This window comes from Macrosteles quadrilineatus, unplaced genomic scaffold, assembly GCF_028750875.1.
Source record: "Macrosteles quadrilineatus isolate MER2022 unplaced genomic scaffold, UCM_ALF_1.0 Scaffold_1__1_contigs__length_201487025, whole genome shotgun sequence".
NCBI lineage: Eukaryota > Metazoa > Arthropoda > Insecta > Hemiptera > Cicadellidae > Macrosteles > Macrosteles quadrilineatus.
In genome coordinates this window covers 77,039,374-77,052,467 of record NW_026542594.1, presented here as the reverse complement: position 1 = coordinate 77,052,467, position 13,094 = coordinate 77,039,374, and the positions used below count along the sequence as shown (strand labels likewise).

At 41.3% G+C, this 13,094-nt stretch overlaps 1 protein-coding gene across 1 annotated transcript in view; it reads right to left on the bottom strand.

The window, feature by feature from the left end:
- LOC128982761 (uncharacterized) overlaps positions 1-12,720 on the bottom strand; it is a 32,203-nt gene extending 19,483 nt beyond the window's left edge. The window contains exons 1-2 of the mRNA XM_054401722.1: positions 11,387-12,720; positions 2,691-2,804 (exon numbers count right to left, since the gene is read on the bottom strand). Of these exons, the coding sequence (XP_054257697.1) occupies positions 2,691-2,804; positions 11,387-12,717 (1,445 nt within the window). The 5' untranslated portion in view covers positions 12,718-12,720. The remainder of the gene's footprint in view (positions 1-2,690; positions 2,805-11,386) is intronic.
- Positions 12,721-13,094: the final 374 nt, after the last annotated feature.

Below are 13,094 nucleotides of genomic sequence, written 5' to 3'. Positions count from 1 at the left end.
TTATTTTTTGTTGCTGACAAAGGTGATGGGTCATAACAGTTCCTATATCTCATTCAAACAGTTTGACTAAAATGATGGTAAAAACCATCGTGTATTGGACAGAAATGTAGTCATTTAGATCAGCGCAGTCTGTTGGTGGCTCACATAAACTACTACGAATTTAATTTAAAAAACTGGTGACAACTTTAACATGGGGATGGAATGTAAAGGTTCAGGCTTCTCTATTTTCACCCCACACTGTAAATAAAACCTGTGATTTGAATTTCTTCCATTTGTTTTAATTTTCTGTTTATATTTCGTTGTTATTTTGTCACCAGCATGGCAACCCATCAAGCCCATGTTAAATGTTTAAAATTTCAAATTCATTTTTTGTGCTTATATTTGAGCCTATTTTAATTTTTAAAGGGAGTCTGCACTTCTACAGGAAAATATCTTTCTAAAGGTATGCTTAGATTTTCCCTGCTACGCACACGAGCTGAGAAAAAAGTGTTTAAAGAAACATGCTTGCCTATTAATATATAGATAGATAAATTGCATTTGTTGTAATTATAATTTGTTCAAACTATTCAACTTGTCTAATGGATGTAGCATCAAAAGTAAATACCGTAATGTGCGAAATCTTGCAATGTTTGTTATGTAATAAATAAAACAACGCTGTGTAAAATAACAATCGATTACAGTTTATTTAAACTCAAAGAAATATTTGCATAGCTAAACCATTTTTACTTATGGAATATGACATCCCTCATATTATGATGTCCACCGACATCCAAGCATGTTTTCAATCTTTTTTGGAAACATGCAATCACCTGTCGTATCATGGGCATTGGTATTGCGGCAATTTCTTACGTATACTGATCTTCAGATCTGCAATAGTTTGGGGTTTCGTTGCGAAAACCTTGCTCTTCAAGTAGCCTCACAAATAGAAATCACAAGGCGATAGGACTGGGGACCGGGGAGCTGCAACCCGGCTGCAACCGGGGGATGGCGAGTTAAAAAAAACCATTGGAAACAAGCTTCGTTGTCGGTGGACATCATATGAGGGATGGCATATTCCTTTAGCTACCTAAATACTTTTTTTGGGTTTTATATAAACTGTAATTGTTCACACCCGCAAAACAAACATTGCATTGATTTCACACATTATTTACTTGTATGTTACATCCATTAGACAAGTTGAATAGTTTGAACAACTTATAATCAGAACAAATCCTATTAATTAAGGAACCATTCAACGCAAAAATCATCTCTCTAACCCATTAATTAGCTGAGCTGTCACAAAACAATAAGTTAGTTTTGTATATGACTGATTTTAACTATCAAATGAACTTCGACGTTTAGAGGAATGCTCACTCACTAATGTTTCTAATTATAAACTTTAAAACTAAAGAAACTACTTTAATATTTATTTTTAAGTGGACAATACGTATTTTTCACAACCTACTAGCATGTTTTTTAAGTAAGTACCGTTTTTAAATTTTTCCGTTCCAGCACTGCGATTGGCATTTTCGACATTTGCGCTGTGTATGTGCATCTATTGGTAAGACATAGCCGGAAATTCGAGAAAAATTGGCCGTGTTTACATCCGGTTTCGAGCATTCAAAATGGTTCCGCAAATTGAGACTGCCGCCGACTGTGAAGTGCACGCTGTAATTCGATTTTTTAGTGCTTACGGTGTGAAAGCCATTGAAAATCATAGATTAGTGAAGTTTATGGCGAGAATATTATGAGTGTCATAATTGTATGCAAGTGGATAAGGGCATTTAAATACAGGACGGCCCAAAAAACGTTCATGATGAGTAACGCACTGATCGGCGTCATTACTGTCCCCGTACTCATGATGACAACCAGTGCGATCATCATGAACGTTGGTGGGGCCGTCTTAAAATGTCCTTACCTACTTGCACACCATTCAGTCACTCATAAAGTTCTCGCCATACATTTCACTAATCTGTCGATGATATTCAATAGCTTTTACACCTTTAGCTCTTAAAAATCTAATTACAGCGCTCACTTCACAGTCGGCGGCAGTATCAATTTGCGGCACCATTTTGAATGCTCGAAACCGGATGTAAACACGGCCGATTGTTCTCGAATTTCCGGCTAGCTCTTACCAATAGAAGCCTATACACAGCCCAAATGTCAAAAATGCCAATCGCAGTGCTGGAACGGAGAAAATTAAAAACGGTACTAACTTAAAAAACATGCCTCGTATAAGCTATTTGCGAACTTTTGACATATATCTATTTAAATACGTAAACTATTTAAATAATGGAATAGCTCTATTACTCTAATAACCCTATACTTATTTTTTCGTGTTATAATGTAACAACTTACTCTACGCTGCATAATGCACCTATAATGCATTAATAATTATAATGTAAATGCATTAATTATGCATGTTCTTCTAAATTATTGAAGTCGCCCTAAAAAAAGTTTTCTAATACAACCCGTACGCTGGAAATTTATTTAATGACCTTGTAATTAAAATGGGTGTATAAATTACAATATGACAATCAATGAGTTTTTACATACAGATTTAAAAAATCTTAAATAGCACAAAACGCTGGGGTGCAGAACCATGTTCTCTGGGTGCATTATTCACAGTCCATATACTGTAGATATGTCTATCCAAAAAACAGTATCCAAAAGCCAATGTCATAAAGTTAATAGTGCAGATTAGTACTGACCTGGGAAACAACCTGAGACAGTCTATGTGTCTCCAGCCTGTCGTAGCCTCGGCTATCAGCTGAGTAAAGGCACGCTCCACGGGGAACTCTCCCATCATCATACGTAGACCCAGACTGTAACAACAACACACAGTCAACAACCTGAGACAGTCTATGTGTCTCCAGCCTGTCGTAGCCTCGGCTATCAGCTGAGTAAAGGCACGCTCCACGGGGAACTCTCCCATCATCATACGTAGACCCAGACTGCAATAACAACACACAGTCAACAACCTGGGAAAGTCTATGTGTCTCCAGCCTGTCGTAGCCTCGGCTATCAGCTGAGTAAAGGCACGTTCCACGGGGAACTCTCCCATCATCATACGTAGACCCAGACTGTAACAACAACACACAGTCAACAACGTGAGACAGTCTATGTGTCTCCAGCCTGTCGTAGCCTCGGCTATCAGCTGAGTAAAGGCACGCTCCACAGGGAACTCTCCAATCATCATACGTAGACCCAGACTGTAACAACAACACACAGTCAACAACCTGAGACAGTGTATGTGTCTCCAGCCTGTCGTAGCCTCGGCTATCAGCTGAGTAAAGGCAAGTTCCACGGGGAACTCTCCCATCATCATACGTAGACCCAGACTGTAACAACAACACACAGTCAACAACCTGAGACAGTCTATGTGTCTCCAGCCTGTCGTAGCCTCGGCTATCAGCTGAGTAAAGGCACGCTCCACTGGGAACTCTCCCATCATCATACGTAGACCCAGACTGTAACAACAACACACAGTCAACAACCTGAGACAGTGTATGTGTCTCCAGCCTGTCGTAGCCTCGGCTATCAGCTGAGTAAAGGCACGCTCCACGGGGAACCCTCCCATCATCATACGTAGACCCAGACTGCAACAAACAACACACAGTCAACAACCTGAGACAGTCTATGTGTCTCCAGCCTGTCGTAGCCTCGGCTATCAGCTGAGTAAAGGCACGCTCCACGGGGAACTCTCCCATCATCATACGTAGACCCAGACTGTAACAACAACACACAGTCAACAACCTGAGACAGTGTATGTGTCTCCAGCCTGTCGTAGCCTCGGCTATCAGCTGAGTAAAGGCACGCTCCACGGGGAACCCTCCCATCATCATACGTAGACCCAGACTGTAACAACAACACACAGTCAACAACCTGAGACAGTGTATGTGTCTCCAGCCTGTCGTAGCCTCGGCTATCAGCTGAGTAAAGGCACGCTCCACGGGGAACCCTCCCATCATCATACGTAGACCCAGACTGCAACAACAACACACAGTCAACAACCTGAGACAGTCTATGTGTCTCAAGCCTGTCGTAGCCTCGGCTATCAGCTGAGTAAAGGCACGCTCCACGGGGAACTCTCCCATCACCATACGTAGACCCAGACTGTAACAACAACACACAGTCAACAACCTGAGACAGTGTATGTGTCTCCAGCCTGTCGTAGCCTCGGCTATCAGCTGAGTAAAGGCACGCTCCACGGGGAACTCTCCCATCATCATACGTAGACCCAGACTGTAACAACAACACACAGTCAACCACCTGAGACAGTGTATGTGTCTCCAGCCTGTCGTAGCCTCGGCTATCAGTTGAGTAAAGGCACGCTCCACGGGGAACCCTCCCATCATCATACGTAGACCCAGACTGTAACAACAACACACAGTCAACAACCTGAGACAGTGTATGTGTCTCCAGCCTGTCGTAGCCTCTGCTATCAGCTGAGTAAAGGCACGTTCCACGGGGAACCCTCCCATCGTCATACGTAGACCCAGACTGCAACAACAACACACAGTCAACAACCTGAGACAGTCTATGTGTCTCCAGCCTGTCGTAGTCTCGGCTATCAGCTGAGTAAAGGCACGTTCCACGGGGAACTCTCCCATCATCATACGTAGACCCAGACTGCAACAACAACACACGGTCAACAACCTGAGACAGTGTATGTGTCTCCAGCCTGTCGTAGCCTCGGCTATCAGCTGAGTAAAGGCACGCTCCACGGGGAACTCTCCCATCATCATACGTAGACCCAGACTGCAACAACAACACACGGTCAACAACCTGAGACAGTCTATGTGTCTCCAGCCTGTCGTAGCCTCGGCTATCAGCTGAGTAAAGGCACGCTCCACGGGGAACTCTCCCATCATCATACGTAGACCCAGACTGTAACAACAACACACAGTCAACAACCTGAGACAGTGTATGTGTCTCCAGCCTGTCGTAGCCTCGGCTATCAGCTGAGTAAAGGCACGCTCCACGGGGAACCCTCCCATCATCATACGTAGACCCAGACTGCAACAACAACACACAGTCAACAACCTGAGACAGTGTATGTGTCTCCAGCCTGTCGTAGCCTCGGCTATCAGCTGAGTAAAGGCACGCTCCACGGGGAACTCTCCCATCATCATACGTAGACCCAGACTGCAACAACAACACACGGTCAACAACCTGAGACAGTGTATGTGTCACCAGCCTGTCGTAGCCTCGGATATCAGCTGAGTAAAGGCACGCTCCACGGGGAACTCTCCCATCATCATACGTAGACCCAGACTGCAACAACAACACACAGTCAACAACCTGAGACAGTCTATGTGTCTCCAGCCTGTCGTAGCCTCGGCTATCAGCTGAGTAAAGGCACGCTCCACGGGGAACTCTCCCATCATCATACGTAGACCCAGACTGCAACAACAACACACGGTCAACAACCTGAGACAGTGTATGTGTCTCCAGCCTGTCGTAGCCTCGGCTATCAGCTGAGTAAAGGCACTCTCCACGGGGAACTCTACCATCATCATACGTAGACCCAGACTGCAACAACAACACACGGTCAACAACCTGAGACAGTGTATGTGTCTCCAGCCTGTGTAGCCTCGGCTATCAGCTGAGTAAAGGCACGCTCCACGGGGAACTCTCCCATCATCATACGTAGACCCAGACTGCAACAACAACACACAGTCAACAACCTGAGACAGTCTATGTGTCTCCAGCCTCTCGTAGCCTCGGCTATCAGCTGAGTAAAGGCACTGTCCACGGGGAACTCTCCCATCATCATACGTAGACCCAGACTGTAACAACAACACACAGTCAACAACCTGAGACAGTCTATGTGTCTCCAGCCTGTCGTAGCCTCGGCTATCAGCTGAGTAAAGGCACGCTCCACGGGGAACTCTCCAATCATCATACGTAGACCCAGACTGTAACAACAACACACAGTCAACAACCTGAGACAGTGTATGTGTCTCCAGCCTGTCGTAGCCTCGGCTATCAGCTGAGTAAAGGCACTCTCCACGGGGAACTCTCCCATCATCATACGTAGACCCAGACTGTAACAACAACACACAGTCAACAACCTGAGACAGTCTATGTGTCTCCAGCCTGTCGTAGCCTCGGCTATCAGCTGAGTAAAGGCACTCTCCACGGGGAACTCTCCCATCATCATACGTAGACCCAGACTGCAACAACAACACACAGTCAACAACCTGAGACAGTCTATGTGTCTCCAGCCTCTCGTAGCCTCGGCTATCAGCTGAGTAAAGGCACTCTCCACGGGGAACTCTCCAATCATCATACGTAGACCCAGACTGTAACAACAACACACAGTCAACAACCTGAGACAGTGTATGTGTCTCCAGCCTCTCGTAGCCTCGGCTATCAGCTGAGTAAAGGCACTCTCCACGGGGAACTCTCCCATCATCATACGTAGACCCAGACTGCAACAACAACACACGGTCAACAACCTGAGACAGTCTATGTGTCTCCAGCCTCTCGTAGCCTCGGCTATCAGCTGAGTAAAGGCACGCTCCACGGGGAACTCTCCCATCATCATACGTAGACCCAGACTGCAACAACAACACACGGTCAACAACCTGAGACAGTGTATGTGTCACCAGCCTGTCGTAGCCTCGGCTATCAGCTGAGTAAAGGCACGCTCCACGGGGAACTCTACCATCATTATACGTAGACCCAGACTGAAAAACAACACACAGTCAACAACCTGAGACAGTGTATGTGTCTCCAGCCTGTCGTAGCCTCGGCTATCAGCTGAGTAAAGGCACGCTCCACGGGGAACTCTACCATCATCATACGTAGACCCAGACTCTAACAACAACACGTAGTATCCCTCAAACAAAGATAATCAACAAACACAAAAAAGAGTACCTTCCTTGCCATACTAACATACACATTTAGACTATGGAAAGAAAGCTTTTAGAAATTAGTTGAACCCTTTGGATAAAACAATCTAATACATGCCAAATGTTAAATACCCTCTCGGTAGCAAACCTGCAGACTAAGCCAATTCGGAATTTCAGTTAAATCGATTTCAATAACATTTGTTGTAACAAGTACATAGGTTTTGCTGCTACAGGGAGGGTAATAAAGTGAGTTCGTTTTTTTAGTAGCATAGTAATAGCTTTGTATTAAGTAAATAAATTTGCTAAGTTTGATGAAAAATACATCCACAAACAAGCAAACTTAAAAAATTATTTATTCTCCATAAAGCATGGCAATTATAAATTTACATTTTTTATTTTTTCTGTAACCAATATCCGTAAAAAAAACACTTCAATAAACTAAATTATTTGTTGTTTTAAGTTCTTTAAAAATTGTTGAAGATAACTTGGGAAATATTGAAAAAAACAATTTTCACCCCATAAAACCACGTTCCTATAGTTTGATCATGCTAGTTCGCGAACTCGTTTAAGTTTACCCCGCCCTACATCTTCAAGCCAAATTTCATTACAACCCGAAAAAAATATATATTTTTTTTCGCTTTCACGGCAAAAAAAACCGAAATTAGAAATTTGAACGAATAATGTTTTTGTCGTCTGGGGACTTCAAAATGAAAAAATTATGTGGTTCCTGTGTCTAGGTCTTACCGTGACACCTACGGCAATAACTACTTTCCAAGAAAATTCGCTAAAACTTGGATTTTTGTTAAGTGGGTGGCACAAATCAAAATTATTTTCCAAAAAATAGCACAAATACAATTTTAAGTATTTTAATAAAAATTACAAATACACAATTATTATGGAAATGGAACCTTCTGACAACACCCAAATAAAATGTGCAAAAATTATTTTGCGGATCATCTGCGGGTGAATAAAGTAAAGCCGATCAACTAACTATTGAAATTATTCTATTGATTTAAGAGTCTATTGAAGTCATATTGAGTCTAGTCTATTGAAATTATAAAAACCCTAATCAATTGCCAATCAGTTTGGGCTCTGTTTTATTTTTGTCCTAAATCTAATTAAACTGGAGAAATCCTAATTATCTACTTGCCACGTTTACAAAACTTGTGTAAGTGGGTTAACAATAACTGTTATTGTTGATCTGTATTTTGAATTACCCCCATTTGAATTGAAAGTTCAGTTCGCTTGTGAAGATCAGTTTTGGTAGCAGCAGCATTGTCAGGCCTATCCCGCATACCCTCGGCGTTCATTACATTCATTAATTCCTGTCCCTTCCCTCACTAAGACTTGAGCTAATTATTGTTTGAATTGGACCATCTGCAACATAACATAACAGTACAGCCACGGCTGCAGGATATTAGTCTTCAACCTGTCCTGCGGTTGTGTAATGAAAACAATTACACTGTTAATTAGCTTATTTAATGAATATCTCCAATATTCTTTTTCCCCGTGATGCGGATCTGTACTAGTTGAGTCCAGAGTTTTGAAAAACATAATGGCTGTAAGCGTAAACTATGACAGTTATGACGTTATTTATTTGACGTTGGTGTTAATTGTCTGAGCGCGTAGTTGACGCTCGAAGTAGAAAGTCTTCACTTGCTTTAAAACTCACCACTTAAACCGTTGTAAACTAAACTGATGTTATGTTGCTCAAGTGAAGCTAATAAATTATGTAATGTGTGAGCATTGAGCAACCATATACTGAACATACTGCATACAACTTGACGTACGTGTATTGTGAGTATATTTTGCTAGCTATCGTGAAACCAGTACAGGTACAATTTACACAATATGCATATACAATAAAACGAAATGAACTCTTCCAAAGTATACCTTTGTTTATAAAGTATAAACTGAGAGCGTGATGGGCAAACAACGGCTTTGGACATTTCTGACTTTCAAGCTAAATAAGTAGTCTTATCTATATCTAATAGTAGTGAATACAAATGTAAAGGACTTTTGAAGTTTGAATATAGGACGGATTTAGCGATACAGTCAAATTTTAAACAAAACAAGATAAGATTTAATCGGACCAGTGAGATTAGTTCCTGGATACAGTGATGTGTCGGCCTAAGGTCAGCAGCATCTTGTACACACAACAGAGCACACAAGACAATGGACTGCTGATCGTCATCCATAACATTCAAAACTGTCTAGACAGCGATTTATGTAAAACAACACTAGATAAATCACTGAGATCAATGTGTTATACTTGTAACTTGTATCTGGAAAAATGTATTTGCTTTAAAATGTGGCAAGCTCACAATAATAATCAAAATTGTCTATATTAAAATAATTTATAGCCTATTGTTCAATAAAGTAACAAATTATAGAAATTACCAATTGCAATTTCATATGTTTAATACATGGTTACGTCGTGATACGTTTTCACAGATTGCCATGTATTGTATTAATTACTACCAAACAAAATTAGGGCTCTTTGATTATTTCTAGTATGAATAAATTGTTTTAAGACATTAGTCATTCGTCAGGAATTAAGACTAGGTAGGCCTAGTAAAAGGAAAAAATGTTTTATTACAGAATTCTAAATAAAGTTTCATTATGGGAAAAATGCACAACCATAATATGTTTTCTGAGGTTTCGAACCTTATTAGGTGTTCTAATTAAATCAATTGTGAAATGGAATGGAATGAAGATTTTAAATAAAAAATACCCCCGCCAAAACAAACCTGCCGTTCTGCCGACTAAGCGAATTTTCATTTTCCTAATCGAATTTCAGCTGAAATATGCCAGCTTGTTAGATGTATTTCCCTTTTAAATAAAATGACAGGTTTAGTGAGTACTTAGGTTTGCTGCTGCAAGGAAACACATAAAGTATGTTTTTGTTAAATGTTAATAACTTAGTATGAAATAAATAAATTTACCGAATTAAATCAAAATTCCCCCTAAACAATCAAACTAAAACAGTTGTTTATTATCCGCAAGATTAACGCGGGAATTTTAAATTGATAGTTTTTTTAGTGAATTTTCCATATAGGGAAGAATCTATTACCGTAGTACTCATGGTAAGACCTGGACCTGGTGTTTTTGGAATCTGGGGACACACGAAAAATCAAAGTGAGTTCGGGTCTATCATGGTGGTGGTCGAGTCTTAAATGTGACCTACGGAACAGCTTACGGTATTCCCTGTATGGGAAATTCACTTAAACATCTCAGAAACAGATTATAGGAAAAATTTTAAAAGTGTGGCGAATCACGCTTTGCCAATAGGCCTACAACATCGAGACATTTCTATGACGTAAACAAACATCTTTATGGTAGCATCAACAACTGCTTTGTCCAATACCAGCACTATATGTCTGCTTGAACGCTTCTTCAAGACGCTTGTGCTTTTTGTAACGTAAAATAATAAGTAATTTAGTTCTCTACCCATTGTGTTCTGTTAAAAATGCGCCTTCTTTACGGACCCGAGACGCATGGCTTCGAATATAGGCTTCGGCGTCATGGGTTTTATTAAACTTCTGTCATTTTGGGAAAACGTCTAAATTAGAAACATAGAAGATTCGGTGTCTGGCAGATTTTCGAATTTTTTATTTATTTTATTTTTTTGATCATAATTTAATCATTTAAAATCAAAAGTTAATAATTTATACAAATATAATTTGATAAACAAATAAGATGTTAAACCAAAAGTGGAAAGCGTCAACAATCGGTAATATACGAAACATATCAGTTATCTTTAGTATTGTTTAAATAAAGTGTGTAAACTAAATTTTTACTATTTTAATTTTAAAATTTGTGACGACACAATCTGAGCAAAATGAAATAATAATCAACATTTATTATTTGCAGGTAAAATTGAAACTTGTAGCCAAATCGTCAAACAACAATAGAATAGCTTGATTGGTACCAGTTTATGAATGACAATCAATGGTGATAAGCTAAGCAAAATGATTACAGTAAGATGTGCTATTTCATATATTGCGATGTAATAAATAAGATCGAATGTAAATTCACTGAAAAATGTGTTGAGAAATCTATTGCATGGTTCTCAATGTATCCGTGATATCCTTTTTTTTCTTTTTGGCAAATGATAATTTCAAATTTTTTCTTTATCAAATTTAAATAATACTAACATAAATTAAATACTTTCAGCCATTCCAAAGAAAATTATTATTTAAACAACAAATAATCAATAGACTGAACACTTAATTGAATTTAATTTTCAGTCACCGCAACGTTGCAAATATTTGCAATTTAGATGATAATCGCCTTTCAATGCAAGATGGGCAATCAGGTTGATTTATCTTTAAGCACCAGGTCATACATATTATTAGAAACAATGTTCACCGATCACAATCTCGTTATTTTAATTTTAGCTTATACCACACAGCTGCACCTGGTAAATTATTGAGTCTAAACATCATTGTTAAAAATCACCTAATAGGCCACAGCCGGTTGTGACCGTAATGTTAGACAGGAGACTAAAGTGTTATTATTTGATCTTATATCGATGTACAAACTACCTGTTCATCTTTGCCAGGAAGCCGTAAGGTCCGTGCAGCCTGGCAGTCTTGTCGAGATTTCTGCAGTACAGTGTCCAGATGCAGTCCATGGTGCTAGGCCCCGTACCCCTTGACCTGTTCGCGGCCGTGCTGCTGCGGTAGGCTTTGTTGAGGTTCAGGATCGCCCTCAGCATACTGTTGACGAACTCCAAGGCCTCCGTCAGCGAACTCTTATTGGTCTCCTCCACCTCCGCCTTTAGCAGCCTGGAGCCCTTTTGTCGTAGCTGCTTGACGCGGTCCGGAGACAAGAACAACGCGTTCATAGCCACCACCTCCGGGTCGTCCAACATCTGATCTCCGAGTTGCGCCTCCTCGTTCCACGCAATCTGCTGTACGTTGTGTAGCAGGAACAAGTCTACCGCTAACAAACCAAAAGATAAAATACTGGAACCGTTCTGTGAGTCCGGGTAGAGAATTGACGATACCGGTACATCCGCGACGTCCGTAGAGTTGTACAGATCCTTCAGTTTACTCATGATTGATGTGAGATTCCTTTGAGCGATTGATTGATTAAATGCCGAAATTACTTGAACCCATTCAGAATTTGCGTTTTGATCCCCACGTGTCATCAGCCAGTCCTTGACGTCCATCAATCTCTGACGTAAAAATCCCCCAAGAGAACTTTCAGATTCCGTGTCTCCCTCTGAGGGGTAAGAGAAGTAGTTGTTCACCGCGTTGTCTATTCGCTCTTCTATACCGCCTTCGGTAGCTTTAATATACGTAAACGGAGGTATTTCGGGTTTTGCGTAGTGCACAAAATGGTTGGGGCTTTCTTCTCTTCTGGCATTAATAGGGTTAATCACACGAGGGGGCAAGTAAAATTCAGGATCATAACCTGAAGGGTAAACCGCCTCGCTTTTCTTCTTTATGCTACTGTCTTTGACTCCAGTCTCTCGCATCAGCTCCTCGCCGTGGTCGAGTGTTCCCTGGTAGTTCCTTATCTCCTCCTCGTCTCTGTGAAGCACTGGAGCCTGTGGTATCGGTAGTTTCAAATGTGTCGGTTTCTTCTCCTCGACCTCTTCTTCGTCCTTGTGCACCTTCTCCACTTTGCCTCTACTGGGCCTCACTACGTTCCTGGGATCCTCGGCTCGCCGGTACACTGGGGGTGGTCGGTTGTATCCAAAGTCCGCACTGGTCGGTTCGACTTTCCTCGGCCCCTCCATGCCCAGCCACAGTGTGAAGGCCACGAATGCCATAGTAACTATCAGCCCACAACAGCCGGCTGTCAGCCACCACTGCACTGCAGTGCTGTCCCGCACTCTCGTCTCCTGACTGTACTTGCCGTGGTACATGTTCCGTAGTCGTCGCCGCACTGACTGTCTTGGCTGGGGCTCTCCTCGCCAGCTTCTAGGTCACTGCCTCGCTTCCCGCTCCGCCCCCGCTCCTCTCGCTCTATATAAACACCACTGGAGCAGTAAAACACGACATTTCTGTTTTAAAAAGTAATTTTTTCTTAACCCACACTACATTAACAGGTTAAGTGTAATGAATGGCCATGGGGCCCTAACTTTGCCTGTTGAAATATAGGATGTTAATTTCATTTCACTTCATTTCCATTTAAAATAGTGTCTACTACCAAAACTATTCCGCTATTTCTTCCAATGACACTAATAAACTGCTCATAAATTTAAGTTATATATGCATAGGTCCTTTCATATTGAACAATTCT